The 15,706-nt window shown below is 33.6% G+C and overlaps 1 protein-coding gene across 3 annotated transcripts in view; it reads right to left on the reverse strand.

Moving 5' to 3' along the window:
• The window catches only part of STXBP5 (syntaxin binding protein 5), a 196,064-nt gene that overhangs the window by 160,520 nt on the left and 19,838 nt on the right, over positions 1-15,706 (reverse strand). For all 3 annotated transcript variants that reach the window (XM_004368844.2, XM_023729224.1, XM_004368845.2), the window contains exons 3-4: positions 6,053-6,134; positions 2,921-3,021 (exon numbers count right to left, since the gene is read on the reverse strand). In XM_004368844.2, coding sequence (XP_004368901.1) covers positions 2,921-3,021; positions 6,053-6,134 — 183 coding nt within the window. The remainder of the gene's footprint in view (positions 1-2,920; positions 3,022-6,052; positions 6,135-15,706) is intronic.

The raw sequence follows: 15,706 nt of genomic DNA on the forward strand, positions 1-15,706 counted from the left end.
AAAAAAAAAGGTGAAGAAGGGAGAGGGTTGACATGTTGTGGGGTTGTTAACCAATGTCATAAAACAATACGTGTACTACTATTTCATGGGAAACTATTTGTTCTGTAAGCCTTCACCTGAATTAAAAAAAAAAAATTTACTTGCCTGTTAGAGTAATTATTGTTCAATAACTCCCGCATTCCACTGGATCACCTTTCTTTGGAATGGGCACAAATATGGTTCTCGTCTAGTCGGTTGGTCATGTACCTATTCTCCACATTTCTTGGCACAGACGAGTGAGTGCTTCTAGCATTTCATCCGTTTGTTGAAACATCTCAACTGGTATTCCGTCAATTCCTGGAGCCTGGTTATTTGCCAATGCCTTCAGTGCTGCTTGCACTTCTTCCTTCAGTATCATCAGCTCTTGATCATATGCTACCCCTGAAATAGTTGAATGTCAACCAATTCTTTTTAGTACAAAGACATCTTCTTTTGATGCTTCCTGCATCATACAATTTTTGCCCAGAGAATCCTTCAAAATTGCAACTCGAGTCTTGAATTTTTTCTTCAGCTCTTTCAGATTGAGAAATGCCAAGAGTATTCTTCCCTTGTGGTTTTCTAACTCCAGGTCTTTGCATATTTCATTACAATACTTTACTATGTCTTCTTGAGCTATCCTTTGAAATCTGTTCAGCTCTTTTACACTTCACCATTTCTTCCATTCACTTTAGCTACTTAACGTTCAAAAGCAAGTTTCAGAGTCTCTTCTGACATGCATTTTGGTCTTTTCTTTCTTTCCTGTCTTCTTCATGACCTTTTGCTTTCTTCACATATGATGTCCTTCGTGTCATCCCGTAACTCTTCTGGTCTTCAGTCATTAGTGTTCAAATGTGTCAAATCTATTCTTGAGATGGTCTCTAAATTCAGATGGGATATACTCAAGTTCATACTTTGGCTCTTGTGGACTTTTAATTTTCTTCAGTATCAGTTTAAACTTGCATATGAACAAGCACGGTCGGTTCTGTAGCCATCTGCTGGCCTTGTTCTGACCAGTGATATTGAGCTTCTCCATTGTCTCTTTCCACAGACATAGTCGGTTTGATTCCTGTGTATCCTATCTGGCGAGGTCCACGTGTACCGTTGCCATTTATGTTGTTGAAAAAAGGTATGTGCAAGGAATAAATCATTCGTCTTGCAAAATTCTATCATATGATTATTTCTATCACCAAGGCCATATTTTCCAACTACTATTCCTTATCTTTGTTTCCAACTTTCACATTCCAATAACCAGTAATTATGAATGCATCTTGATAGCACATTTGATCAACTTCAGACTGCAGAAGTTGGTAAAAATCTTTAATTTTCTCATCTTTGGCATTAGTGGTTGGTGTGTAAATCTGAATAATACGTGTATTAACTGGTCCTCCTTGCACCAACAGCACTGTACCACAGGACAGAGCTTGAAATGTTCTTTATGACAATGAATGGGATGCCGCTCCTCTTCAATTTATCATTCCCTGTATAGTAGATCATATGATTGTCCGATTTAATATGGCCAGTGCCAGTTCATTTCTTCTCACTAATACCTAGGATATCAATCTCTAAGCAGTCCACTTCATTTTTGATGACTTTCAATTTTCCTAGATTCATACTTCATACGTTCCACATTCCGACTATTAATAGGTGTTTGTAGCTGTTTCTTTTCGTAAGTCATGCCACATTAGCAAATGAAGGTCCCGAAAGTTTTACTCCATCCATGTCATTAAGGTTGACTCTACTTTGAAGAGGCAGCTCTTCCCTAGTCATATTTTGAGTGCCTTCTAACCTGAGGGGCTCATCTTCCAGCACTATATCAGACAACGTTTCGCTGATATCCATAAGGTTTTTGTTTGCCAATCTTTTTTGGAAGTAGACCACCAGGTCCTTCTTCCTAGTCTGTCTCAGTCTGGAAGCTCCACTGAAATGTGTCCACCATAGGTGACCCTGGTGGCATTTGAAATACTGGTGGCATAGCTTCCATGTAAGCAACTTGTAAGCACAGCAACACGTAAGCCACCACAGTATGACAAACTGATAAGACAAGTAGTGGAACTCTTATGTGTTAATGAGAAAAAGAAATAATTCAATAAAAATAGGCAAAATTCATGACGAGTTTAAAAAAAGAAGTACGTACAAATATCTTATAAATATAGAAAAGATGTTCACATCACTCAAAATAAAAAATTTCAAATTAAAACAATATGGTATCATTTTTCACTTACTAGGCTCACAAATATTAAGCAGGAGAGAAATTAGCATTCTCATACACCCTGGGTAGAAGTGCAGATTGATGCCACTTCTTTGGAAAGCAACAAATCCACTGAAATCTAAAATGCAAATACTTTTTGACGAACCTGATCCAATTCTACAAATATACCTTATAAATATATTTGTCTATATGTACAAAGACACACAACATTACAACAAAGCAAAATGAACAACAGACTGTAAATGATATAAATTCCCATTAATGAAGACTGGCTGAATAAGTAATGACACTTCCATATATAGAATACCAGGCAGTTGTGAAAATGATTAAAGAAGATGTAAATGTCCTGATACGGAACACTCTATCAGGTGTATTGTTAAGCAAAAACAAGTTACAGAAAGAAGGTGTAATGCCCTCCCTTTCATGCAAAAAAAAAAAAAAAGAGCTTTATAGAGAGATTTCTGCTTATATACACAGATTACAAGTATTTTTAGAAGGACAAACAACAATTCACGTGGTTGCCTGTGGAGAGGAAGATGGGTATGGAAAGGAAGGAAAGTTGCCTTTCACTGTATGGCCTTTGAACTTTTTGAATTATTTTTTACATTGTGCATAAGTCTTTCCATTACTAAATAAATAAATAAAAGAAGAAAATAAATGTTTCAGTATAGAATAGCACATATCCTTTCTTACCTTTCTCTGCAGAATTTAAGTGAATGTAGTATGGCAGGTCTCTTCTGACGTAAATTCCATAAGTGTAAGGTGTCATCAGCCAAGGCACTCACAAGAGCTCCCTTAAAAACAGATTATAAGACATTTTACATATAATACATTTTACAAATTTTATGCTACTTAATAGCTGCCAAAAACCTCCTCCCCAAATTTCAAAACCTTCTGCCAATAGATTTAATTCAGAGAAATACTTGCCTCGCCAAAATTCTACACAATAGATGTATGTATTATATGTATACATGTGTCTAAATACTTATGTTTTAACTCATTTGATAATTTATAATTGGATATATTATAAACCAAAAGCTGGATATTATGGTTGAAATCTAACTACATATGATCAGAGTATAAGTCATTTAGTCCTAGTGTACACACTTCCTTGGCCAACAGAGTAAAGCCCATTTTATGAGGCTTAAGACAAATCCTTATGACAATATTATGCCTAGAGCATAGTTCTACTACTAGAACGGTATGGAAAATAAAGATACCATTCAGCACACTGTAACTTCAATCTCCAAAGGGTTGAAAAAACTGATTAGATTTTTAGAAACTTAAAACAACTAATAATTAAATACTATTAAGCACAGAAGAGAATATTCTGGCAGTAAGTGAGAATCATCAAGGTGACTCAGCCTCACTCCAGACCAAACCATTCAGAATTTCCAGAACAAGGGCCTATGTAGGTGTATTTTAAAAAACCTCCAGAGGTGGTTCTATTATGTGAACAGGATTAAAAATCTCTATACTAATGGTTGATTTATTAAGACATATGAATAATCTTCCTCAAAGGAGTCAAATAACCTTAATCTACACTGAGAAAAGAACATGACAAAAGATGTAACATTAAATTAATATTAATTTCAGAAAATTTTGTAATCCCAAACTTTTAGGTTACTATGGGAAGTCTTAAAATATCCCTCTTTTAAAATAAAAGTGTTTCTCATCTATCCAGGAAAATTAAAATAGCTCTGAAGATAAGATTTACCAGTACATTCAATATTTTCTCCAAGTCCCTTCTAATTTCAAAATAATTCTGTAATGGCTAGTTTATTGTGTAACTCCTATTGCTGCAATTTGACTGTTAGGAAACAGAACATAAAGTCTACACACTCTCCCTTTCACTAGACAGCATCTGTCTTATCTACACCATTTTGAAACAGAGAAACTCAAAAGATTCAGGGTATCAATAATTTGTACTGTTCATTCTTATTTCTACCAGTTTCAGACCACATCATCTTCTTTCTGAAGGCATTTCCCCATCTTAAAATCTCAAGGTAAAAGATAAGACATAGACCCAAAATGGCAATAACTGCTGACCTCCTTCTATGGTCTCTTTTACCTCTGGATGGCTTTACAAAAATGAAAGCAAATGGGCACTCTCAATTTTCAGATTTTCAAGGCTGTCTCACTTAATATTCATATATTTGCTAAGCATTTTTTTTTAAATAGCTATCTTAAAGTACATTTTAAAATGAAACACGTAAGCATGTAAAATAAAACAAAATGGTCATTTTAAGAACTTTATCATGAATCCTACTGAAGAGAAAAGAATCCTGTAATGTAAATAACAACAGTTTAAACCACTTACAATTTCTAAAATTTAGGTGTACAAGCAATCAGTCTGCAATATGTTATTTATACTGGCTAATATATTGCTTTAAAAAATAATCTTAACAAAACTATAAAGATGGAGATAGGTTTAGTGGTTAAGGGGAATGTGATTATAAAGACACAGAGTAAGGAAGTTCCTTTAGGGTGATAGAACTGTTCTGTGTCTTGATTACGGTGGTTGTTCCACGAATCCATGCATGCAATAAAATTGCATGAACTATACATATATGCGTGCATGCACATACACACACACAAATGCATACAGAAACTGGTAAAATCTAAAAAAGGTCTGTAGTCTAGTTAATAGTATTGTACTGATGTCATTCTCCTGCTACTGAGGTTGTACTGTAGTTATATAAAATGTTAATATTGGCGGAAACGCGGTGAAGGGTACAAAGGACCTTTCTGTAACTATTTTGAAACTTACTGTGAATCTAATTATTTCAAATAAAAAGTTATTAAAAAAACAGGGGGGAATAATCTTAAATTCTCATGTGAAGGGGTTCAAATAATCTTCTATATTGTGATTTTTTTTTTGTACTTCAGCACCTTGCAACACCTATTATACAGTTCCACACAGAATACTAAGGTTTTTAAAAATAATTCTTCTGATCCTGAAAAACCTACACATTGTATATTATCTGGATCACAGTTTTACTGATTTTTTATATTATCATCTTTAGCTCTGCATCCATGATACCTCTCTTAGATCCTCTGATATGAATAAAACATACATCAAAAAGCAGAGGTATTCAGTACCTCTTTTCCCATATACAGTTAAGAATTTTTTCCATGGATCCCAAGGATTTAGTGGCAAAAAGAGTGGCCACAAAACATCCTCCTATCTGAAGATATTAGTCTTTTCTGCAGTCATTTCTCTTTCTTCCTTCTAAGACCAGCATTCTCTACCTGTCATTACTTAATCTATTCTCAGAACTGCTAATACTTTATTAAAAATCAGCAAACACAGTGCTTCTTTTGCTGATAAAATGGTGTGTTCTCTAGCTTTCATATTTTATACTCTATCAAAAGGAAAGACACTGTCAATTACTTCAACAAATAAGTAACACAACTTACAGTGTTACTGAAGAAATTTGGCAGTAACCAGTTTCTAACAGATTTTAGTTTCCTAGTTGTATATCAGAAATTTTCATCAAAAAAGAATATTTTATTTACAATATGCTCAACCTTTAAATATATATTAATATAGATTTTTGTGTTACATAAAATTTAAACGCGGCCCCTTCTAACCAAAAAATATTTACCTTACACCATTCTATTTTCAATATTGTTTTCAGAAAACATCTTACATTATTTATATTACTGTCCATGATGACACTTTCAAGTAAATTACTATTATCTCTGACCATGAGAAATTCTATTTCCTGAAATATTTAAATATGAATGCATGCAAGAAATCTGAAAGACAAGATGTGGCCATATTTCATATATAAGTAGAAGAGATGAAAGCAATTCACTAACCTCATTAATCAGGAACTGAAGCTGGATTACTGCAGCTCCACTGTCATGCTGGCAATAACATTCTACTCCTGGACGACCAAAGCTGTCATTAATTCCATTAAGGAGCTTATGGTATGTGTGGGCATTTTGGATATCGATAAGTTATATAATAGACTAATATTCTGATAACCTGATAATCATATAGGTTATACACTGAAGTCAAGATTTAGAGTTAGGCTTATTACACATCAATATAATCAATAACTTAGTTTCTGCTGATAATCAGAAGTCTCATAGATTACAGATCTAAAAGAAATAAGAAAACTGTTCCTTCTAGAAAAACTGAAGTACTAAAACCAGCAACATACAAAAATAAGACAATATACAGTTAATATATTTTACTTTGGTCCAAATTCTCTTTTTCAACTTAAAATAACAAAGCGAGGAGAAAAGATGGTTTATCTGTAAAGCATCCAATTTTGCCTGAGTCAGCAAACAAATCTGAAAAGCAGACAAATGTATTTTGGAATATCGCTTTTAGAAACAATCTTTTTTAACTGCCATTTTTGATTCTTGCAGTGGCATTTTTATATAATGAAGAATGATATAACTATGTTTCTAATTGAAGCATGATGTTATATCACCAGCGAATATACTCATCTTTTAAAATAAGCATGAATATGGATTAATATGTAAATTTTATCAATTACATATAACGATATATAGCATTTTCTGTGTGTCAGACATTATATTAAACATGTAACATTTCATCCTTATAACCCATGAAGAATATATTATTTCTTCCCATTTAAACAGACAGGAAAACTGAAGCACAGAAAAATTAAGTAACTTGCCCCAAGTTACACATCTAGAAAGTTGCAAAGACAGCATTGAATCTAAGCATTCTGGTTCCATATGCTGACTCAGGAACAAGACAAAAAACAGAAACCCACACACTTATAAAAATTATTATATGCTTGGCACTGCTATATGCATTTTACCTGTATAAACTTGAAATCAGAAGTTGGCTGTTTTAAAATGCTGCTATACTAACCTACTTCTCACTAGTTAATAAATATTAACAGAAAATAAAAAGCTAAATCTAAAAAAAATTAGTATGATAAAATTACAGCTCTTCATATACAAACTCACATACAAATGTATAGACTATCACTAAAAAACTAGTTGCTGTTAAGTCATTTCCGACTCAAGGCAACCCCATGTATGTCACAGAACCATGCTCTATAGGGTTTTCAATGGCTGATTTTTCAGAAATAGATCGCCAGGCCTTTCTGAGGTGCCTATAGGTAGAGTCAAACTACCAACCTTTCAGTTAGCAGCCCAGCACATTAATCTTTTGCACAATCCAGGAACTCATTCACCATCTCTGCATTCTATTAATAAATGTCCCAGGACTCTTAATTAAACAATCATACCATAGGTTAAATTTGTATTTCTGCATAGCTGTTTTTGTTCTGATTCCAAGAAAATTTTCTAGATATTTATTTTCAGTAGATTTTTTTTTTCTATTACTAGAAGTTAACTCTTCTATTATTCTGTAAACTAACAGACTAATTGAGTGTGTTTAGCCCTTAGTATTCTACTCTTTGGAGTCCCTGGATGGTGCAAATGGTTAAGGGAATTACTAGCCCAAAGGTTGGCAGTCTGATCCCACCCAGAGGTGCTTCAGAAGACAAGCCTCACGATCTGCTTCCAAAAGGTCACAGCCTTGAAAATCTCATGGAGCGGTTCTGCACTGGACCTAAGGGGTCGCCATGAGTAGGAATCGACTCACCGGCAACTAACAACAACAATTCTACTCTTTAAACGCCTACATTTTTTTTTTTTCCTTTTGCTAGTACAAGAACGCAAGAATGCAACTACAGGAAATTAGATTTCAAACTTCTAGTATTGGTCCTGCACAACCACATCCTGGTAGACCAAAAAAAGCAATGTTCACATTTCTGTTGACATATCTTTTTTCAGGTGACAATACAGACCTTGCCCTTTCTTTCAGTACAGTGGTTCTAATTCTAATATCTCCAGTTAAATTATTCTTTTCTGGCACTAACTAGTATATTCTATAATACCCACTTAACATGAATGGAGTAAAACCTCTCTTATCCAACCAGATCAGGATTTAAGGCAACTGATAAGCTAAAGATACTAGCAATGCAATCTGAGTGCAGCATTCATGTGATCTTAATATTTCATTTCCAATCATTAGTTATTTTATCCACAACTAACCAGACAGGAAATTGTTAGTGATCTAACTTCATGAAGTATTCTTAAAATACTCATTTTAGGTTTTTATAAAAAAAAAATTCTCTTTTTACATTCATATTTCATCAGTTTATAAATTTTTAAAGTGAATTACTTGATTATAATAATAAATATAAGTGGCACAAACAGATTTGAGGATACTAACTGATTTCTTGGTAAGCAAAGAATAAGCAAACAGCTCTACTAATTTCAGCTTCCTAGGAAGTAGCCTACTGGTCTTGAAATTTTAGCATGCTATGAGCATAGGTCAGTATTTTATACACAGAAGATGAAATGTGTCAGTAAATCCAGGAAGTCAGTTACATGGAGGTCAAGAAAGGTTTAACTCTTACTCTATTCCAGACAAAACTGTATTATTTTATGATGTAATACAGTCACTTAACGTCTAGCTAAGATGATAAATATATTTTCTTAATATAATTTTAAGTACTTAGTGAATATCTACCAAGTTTCAGGCACTGTGCCTTAAATACATAATTGTACTTTATCTTCACAGGATCTATGAAGTATAGCTATTATCCTTATTTTACAGACGATAATTCTGAGGCTGACAGAAGTGTTTTTTTTTTTTGTTTTTTTTTGCCCCCGAACGCTCCTGATTTCTTTCCTTTTTCCCTTGCATAAGGCAGTACTATGCAGCTGCAGCGAGCCCTACAGGGTCCTTTCACTAAAATAGCCCTAAGAACTGGAAGGGAAAATGAAAGAATTTCATAATAAATAGTTACTTCATAATAACAGAAAGTTTAAAATTAAATTTTAAAGAACACATTATTTACGTAGAATCATGAGATAGTAGTGTGAAAAGAATACAGATTTCAGGATAGTAGTTCTCAATCCTGGCAGTGTGTCAGAACTCTGACTCTGTTGCAAGTTTACTGAATCCAAAACACCAGAGGGGAAGGCTGGGTAAGTATCTTATTATTTTTTTTTTCAAGTGCCATGGGAAACTGCTGAGGCACAGAGAAAACTGAAGACCACTTTCAAGTCAGTTCATATGCCAGCTGTCATTACTTCCTGTGACCTGAGTAGGATTAATAGACCTCTTAATTTTCTAATCTAGCAAATGTAGGTAATACCTATCTATCTTGCAGGATTGTTATGAAAATCAGGCCATACACAGGCACTCATGGTGGTCATCACCATTATTTAACACAATGTATTCATTACTTTAGCTAGAATTAAATGTTACCCTACAGAGGACATTAACACAATAATGCAAAAAAAAAAAATCAACCTTGAATATGTTAGATCACAAAACAGTTCTAAGCCCATGCTTTTGTACTTCATCTACTGAGACCATTAATTGCTTTAGTATAAAAGACATGTTACAATGAAAATCCTAAAACAGGCTTACAATTATACAAGTGATCTTTAATTTTCTATAATCTTGCCTAAAATGTTTCTTGTGAGTAACTGTGTAAGCAAGATTTTATTATATATGACAACAATCATTTTGTTCTCAGGGTCAACATTACCTTTCAAAAACTAAAGAAATAGTTTTAAAAAAAAGGCAGCTTTAACTTCAATAATATTTTTTAAAAATGTTTTATGATAATATTTTATGCCAGGGAGCAGTAAACTTTCTATAAATGGCCAGATAATAAATATTTTAGGCTTTGAAGGCCATATGGGCACTGTCATAACTATTAAACTCTATAGTCGGAATGCAAAAGCAGCTAAAGACAGTAAATAAACAAATGGGTGTGGCTGTGTTCCAATAAAACTTTATTTATGGACACCGAAATGTGAATTTCATATAACTACTTATAAAAACAAGCAGCAGGCCAGATTTGGTCTGTAGACTATAGTTGACTAACCCATGATTTATGGTATGATAAGTGTAGCTGTAAGATACAGCACCTGAAAAAAGCCTAATTTATCTGTTTTTATAGCCAGAATAACTCCAAAGTCAAAGTAAATACAAATTGTAAAAGTACAATATTTTAAAAAAATATGGTAAACAAGGTCTTGTAAATAATGAAAACAAAGAAAAAAGACCTATTCATAAACATTTAAAACAAAGACATATTTATAAATAACAATTTTTCTTCTTGCATTTTGTGGGCTGTTTTTCTAATGAACATCTAGAAATCACTTTTCTATTTCCTAAAGAGTTACTGACACCATATCTCCATATAAGATGAATTTAGAAGATGAAAGATAAATAGGTATGGTGGTCAGAGAAGGGAAAAAAAAGGGAGGGGAACAGGCCTGGGGGGAAAAAATACCACCCACTTTGGACAAGTGTAAAAGGAAGCCTTCCTGAAATCCAACACAGAAGCAAGTAATAGTGAGTTTGTGAGGAGATACCTAAAAGAAATTACATTGCTGCTCTTCATTCCCCTTCCAGTTCAGCTTCAATAGGAGAAGGATGAGTCTATTTCTAAAGTTAGATGCTTTAAATCAGCAATGTGGGGAACTATACATGAATATATAAGATACTAGGTGTGGAAGCAGTGGTACCATTAAACCGGAATGGGGCTACTTCTGACTTCATAGGCAAACAGAACTTCGCCAATAAGCATTAAAATTTTACAAAACTAACAGCAATTACACAAATCTATGCCTGTGACCCATGTCATCAGTCTCGCTAATTAGGAAGGCAAACTGGTTAAGTGAGTCTACATTGGTGAGTACAAATAATCATACTCTGACACAACTATGATTATTGCTTCTTGCATATATAATTCTTCCTAAAAAATTGTCATTACTGAAACTTTAGTTTTATTAGACAATGGTCAAACACTGTAACAAAGATCTGCTTGGTAAATGATTCCCATTTATCCTATGTTCACAATTAAATGAAGAAACCTATAATGCCTGAAATTAAAACTTAAAAAGTCAAAAGAAAAGAAGATAACACATTGTACAATTCTGCAAAGGTTATTTGTTGAATGGAAAAATACTTATTATTCTGATGTTCACTCTTTTACATATGTTATCAATAAACTATAAAACAAATATTTATAAATACCACTATATCTTATCTCCTAACTCTAAACTCCAGTGTAATTGTTTTGAAAACAGTATAATCTTCCTGTCTCAGATACTTTTTAGTCTCAATTCTTCTACTGCTTGTCCATTAAGAGCTCTGCCCATCTACCTAATCCTTCTAGTCATTTCTTCTCTGGACAAACCAATTAATTTCTCTGACCCATGACACATGCCAGATACTTCCTGCACAGCTAGACTCATGGTCCTTGTCAAGACAAGTACCATAATATCTGGTATATTTATGAAAAGTAGTTGCAGAAGGCAAGTCTAAAAGCAAAGGTTGGGAGCAGAGTCTCTGAATGCAAGGCTAAGAAATTTAAACATAATCCTTTACAGTAAGCAATGGCAAAGAAATATTTAAGGAAACAACATAATGAAACAAACAATTAATGAAGAATAATCATGAAGAGGCATGCAGGACAGATGAGCAGGAAGAAGGACCACAGGCAGGAAAACCTTTTATTTTACAATACTGTACCGTTAATTTCAAAATAAGCATTTATTCAATTACCTAAACAGCTATTTTTTTAGGGTGGATATGGAGGGAGAGAGTAGGAATTAGGAGGTCTTTAAGTGCCTCGTCGTCATCATCATCATCATCACAACAGCTAATAATTGCTGAACGTTTAATATGTTTTAATCACTATGTGTTTGTTTTAAGTGCTACATATGCATTACCTCACAATAGTACCTCTATTATAACCCTGTTTTCACAAAAGTAATTTTCCTAAGCCCTTAAGGCTAGTGAGTGACGAAGCTGGGATTTGAACCTAGGCAGTCTAACTTCAGAACCTACAGTATAAATCACCAAGCCTTATTGTGCAAGAAAGAAAAGCATATTAAAAGCTAATTTCCATATATGTGTCACTCTTCCTGTCTTCCTTTATGTGAGCTTAAAAGTGGAAAATGAACATAGAGGAAACATATTTATAATTAATATTTTGCATCTGAGTGGTTAATAAAGTCAGATTGGTTTATACTATAAAGCTGGACCAATTATGACTTTTAGTAGCATGTAAACATCATAAACCAATAAGATGGTAAATGATATGCCAATCAAAGAAATAATATTCTCGAACTCCCTTTTCCTGTCAGTTCATGGTATTAAGTATCTATTAATTTTATTAACGAAGCAATATGACCCAGCAGGATAGGCAAAACTTTGAGTTCAGTGTTCTAATTCTAGTTGTAATTTTGAGACAATGTCCTTGCAAATACCTTCATTTGTAAATGATCATCCAAACACTTTAGCGCCTACAGCTATATAAGGAGCCCTGGTGGCACAGTGGCTAAGCACTCGGCTGTTAAGCAAAACATCAGTGGTTCAAACCCACCAACCACTCTGTGGGAGAAAGATATGGCAATCTGCTTCCGTAAAGGTTTACAGCCTTGGAAACCCTATGGGGCAGTTCTACTCTGTCCTGCAGGGTCGTTATAAGTCAGAATTGACTCAATAGCAATGGGGTATAGCTATATGAAAGAAGAGTATTTCGCAAAGTTGAATAAAAAATAGAAAGGAATGAACAACTCTATCTTCAAAAAGCTCACAGAACAGTAGTGAAGACGGAAAAATAATTATACAATAATGTAATGAATGCTATATAATAATATGTATACATATAACAGTACCAAAGGTGCAACTTAATACTGGCAGTGAACAAAAAAAGAGTGGCCTAAAACAGGTTTCACAAAGGAGATATCCATTAATCTGAATCTTGAAACACTTGAGAAAATGGAAGACATTCTTGAAAAAACAATTAAACTTCAATAAATAAAGATGCAGTAGATGTGAAACAGCACAGTATGGATGCAGAACTCCTACACATGTGGTTAGAACAAGGCATTCATTAGAGGGTGTTATAGAATTGACCATTTCCATTTTTCTAAATAATAATAGTATGCACAGGTATTCATGTCCTAGGAATTTTCATAAATTTCTGGTGCAAGTATTAACTGTTACAACATTTTTGGAGGATAATTTATAAAAAATGTGTCAAAAGCCTTAAAAAAATATATATCATCTGTCAAATCCATTTCTAGAAATTAATCCTAAGGCAAAAATACAGCACAAGAATGCCTATCACAGTGGTGAATATAACTGAAAAACTGAAAATGAAATATATATGAAAGAATTGGTTAGACACTGAAAATAATGCTGAAGAATATTCTTTATGAATGTAATCCATGAAAGCATTAAAAAAAGAGTTAAGATCATAAGCTTCAAAGATATCACAAGAAAACTAAAGACCAGTACCCTATATGATAATAGTCATAAAAGACCTCAACAAAATACTAGCAAACCAAATTCAAAAATATAAACAGGATTATATACCATGACCAACTGGGATATAGTCCAGGAATGTTAAATTGGCTTAATATCCAGAAATCAAGGTAATATACCATATTAATAGAATAAAAGACAAAAAACAATCATCTCAATGGACAAAATCCAATACCCATTCATAATAAAATCACTTAACAAAACTAGGTATAGAGGGAACTTTCTCATTCAGAAAAAGGGCATCTACAAAAAACCCACAGGTAACATCATACTTAGTAGTGAACGACTGAAGGAGTACTTTTCCACTAAGATCAGGAAGAAGACAAAGATGTTTATTCTTGTCTCTTCTATGCAACATTTTACTGGAGAAGCTAGCCAGGAAAATCAAGCAAGAAAAAGACATAAAAGGCATCTATAGTGGAGAGAAGAAAGTAAAACTATCTCTATTTGCAGATTACAAGCTCTTATATATAGAAATCCTAAGGACTAATCCTAAGGACTAATCCTTAGGACTAATAACGAGTTTAGCAAGTTACAAGATACAAGATCAATATACAAAAATCAATTGCATTTCTATACACGGTCAATAAACAATTCAAAACTGAAATCAAGAAAACAATTGCATTTACAACAGCATCACAAATAATAAAATAATTAGGATCAAATTTATCTCAACAAGTGCAAGACTTGCATGCTGAAAACTACAAAACACTGTTGGAATTAAAGAAGACCTAAATAAAAGACATCCCATATCCATGCATCAGAAGACTTAATAATGTTAACATTGTCAATATTCACAAACTGATCTACAGAACCAATACGACAATAACTATCAGAATCCAGCTGTTTGCAGAAATCAATTCTAAAATTCCTATGGAAATACAAGGGTCCCAAAAATATCTAAAATAATCTTGATAAAGAAGAATAAAGTTAAAAGGCTTACACTTTGCAATTTCAAAACTTATTAAAATGATACAGTAATCAAGACAGTGAGGTATTGGTGAAGGCTAGGCATATGGATCAATGGAATAGGACTAAGAGACAAAAAAAAATTCATTTATAGTTAATTGATTTTTTTGGCATCAGGAGTACCAAAACAATTCAATGGAAAACAAACAATCTTTTCAATAAATGGTGTTGGGACAAGTGGATATTCACATGCAAAAGAATGCTGGACCCCTATCTCACACTATATACAAATATTAACTGAAAATGGATCAAAGACCTAAATAAACAGCTAAATGATAAAACTCGTATAAGAGAACATAAATCTTTATGACTTTGGATTAGGTCATGGTTTCTTAGATATGAAACCAAAAACATAAGTGACGAAAGGAAAAAATAGATGAATTGGACTTCATGAAAATTAAAAACATCTGTGTTTCAAAAGACATCATTAAGAAAGTGAAGACAATCCACAGAATGGGACAAAATATTTATAAATCATGTATATAAGGATCTGATATCCAGAATACAAAGAACTCTTAAAATCGAACAATAAAAAGACAAATAACCCAATTGATGAACGAGCAAAGAATGTTAACAGATCTTTCTCCAAAAAAATATACAAATTACCAATAGCACATGAAAAGATATTCAATATCATTAGTCATTAGAGAAATGCAAATCAAAACCACAATGATTCCACTTCAGAACCACTATGATGGCTACAGTTAAAAAAATAAAAAAGTGTAGACAAGGATGAAGAAACTGGCACCCTCAAACACTGTTGGTAGGACTACAAAATGGTACAGCCACTTTGGAAAACAGTTTAGCAGTTCCTCTGTTACACTTAGTTACCACTGTTGCTGCTGTTAGGTTCCGACTCATAGCGACCTTATGTGCAACAGAACGAAACACTGCCCAGTCCTGCACCATCCTCACAATCATTGCCATGTTTGAGCCCACTGTTGCAGCCACTGTGTCAATCCATCTCATCAAGAGTCTTCCTCTTTTTCACTGACCCTCTACCAAGCATGATGTCCTTCTCCAGGGACTGGTCCCTCCTCATAACACATCCAAAGTACGTGAGATGAAGTCTCACCATCCTTGCTTCCAAGGAGCACTCTGGATGTATTTCTTCCAAAACAGACTTGTTCGTTCTTTGGGCAGTCCAT

This window comes from Trichechus manatus, unplaced genomic scaffold (assembly GCF_000243295.1).
Source record: "Trichechus manatus latirostris isolate Lorelei unplaced genomic scaffold, TriManLat1.0 scaffold00002, whole genome shotgun sequence".
Lineage (NCBI taxonomy): Eukaryota > Metazoa > Chordata > Mammalia > Sirenia > Trichechidae > Trichechus > Trichechus manatus.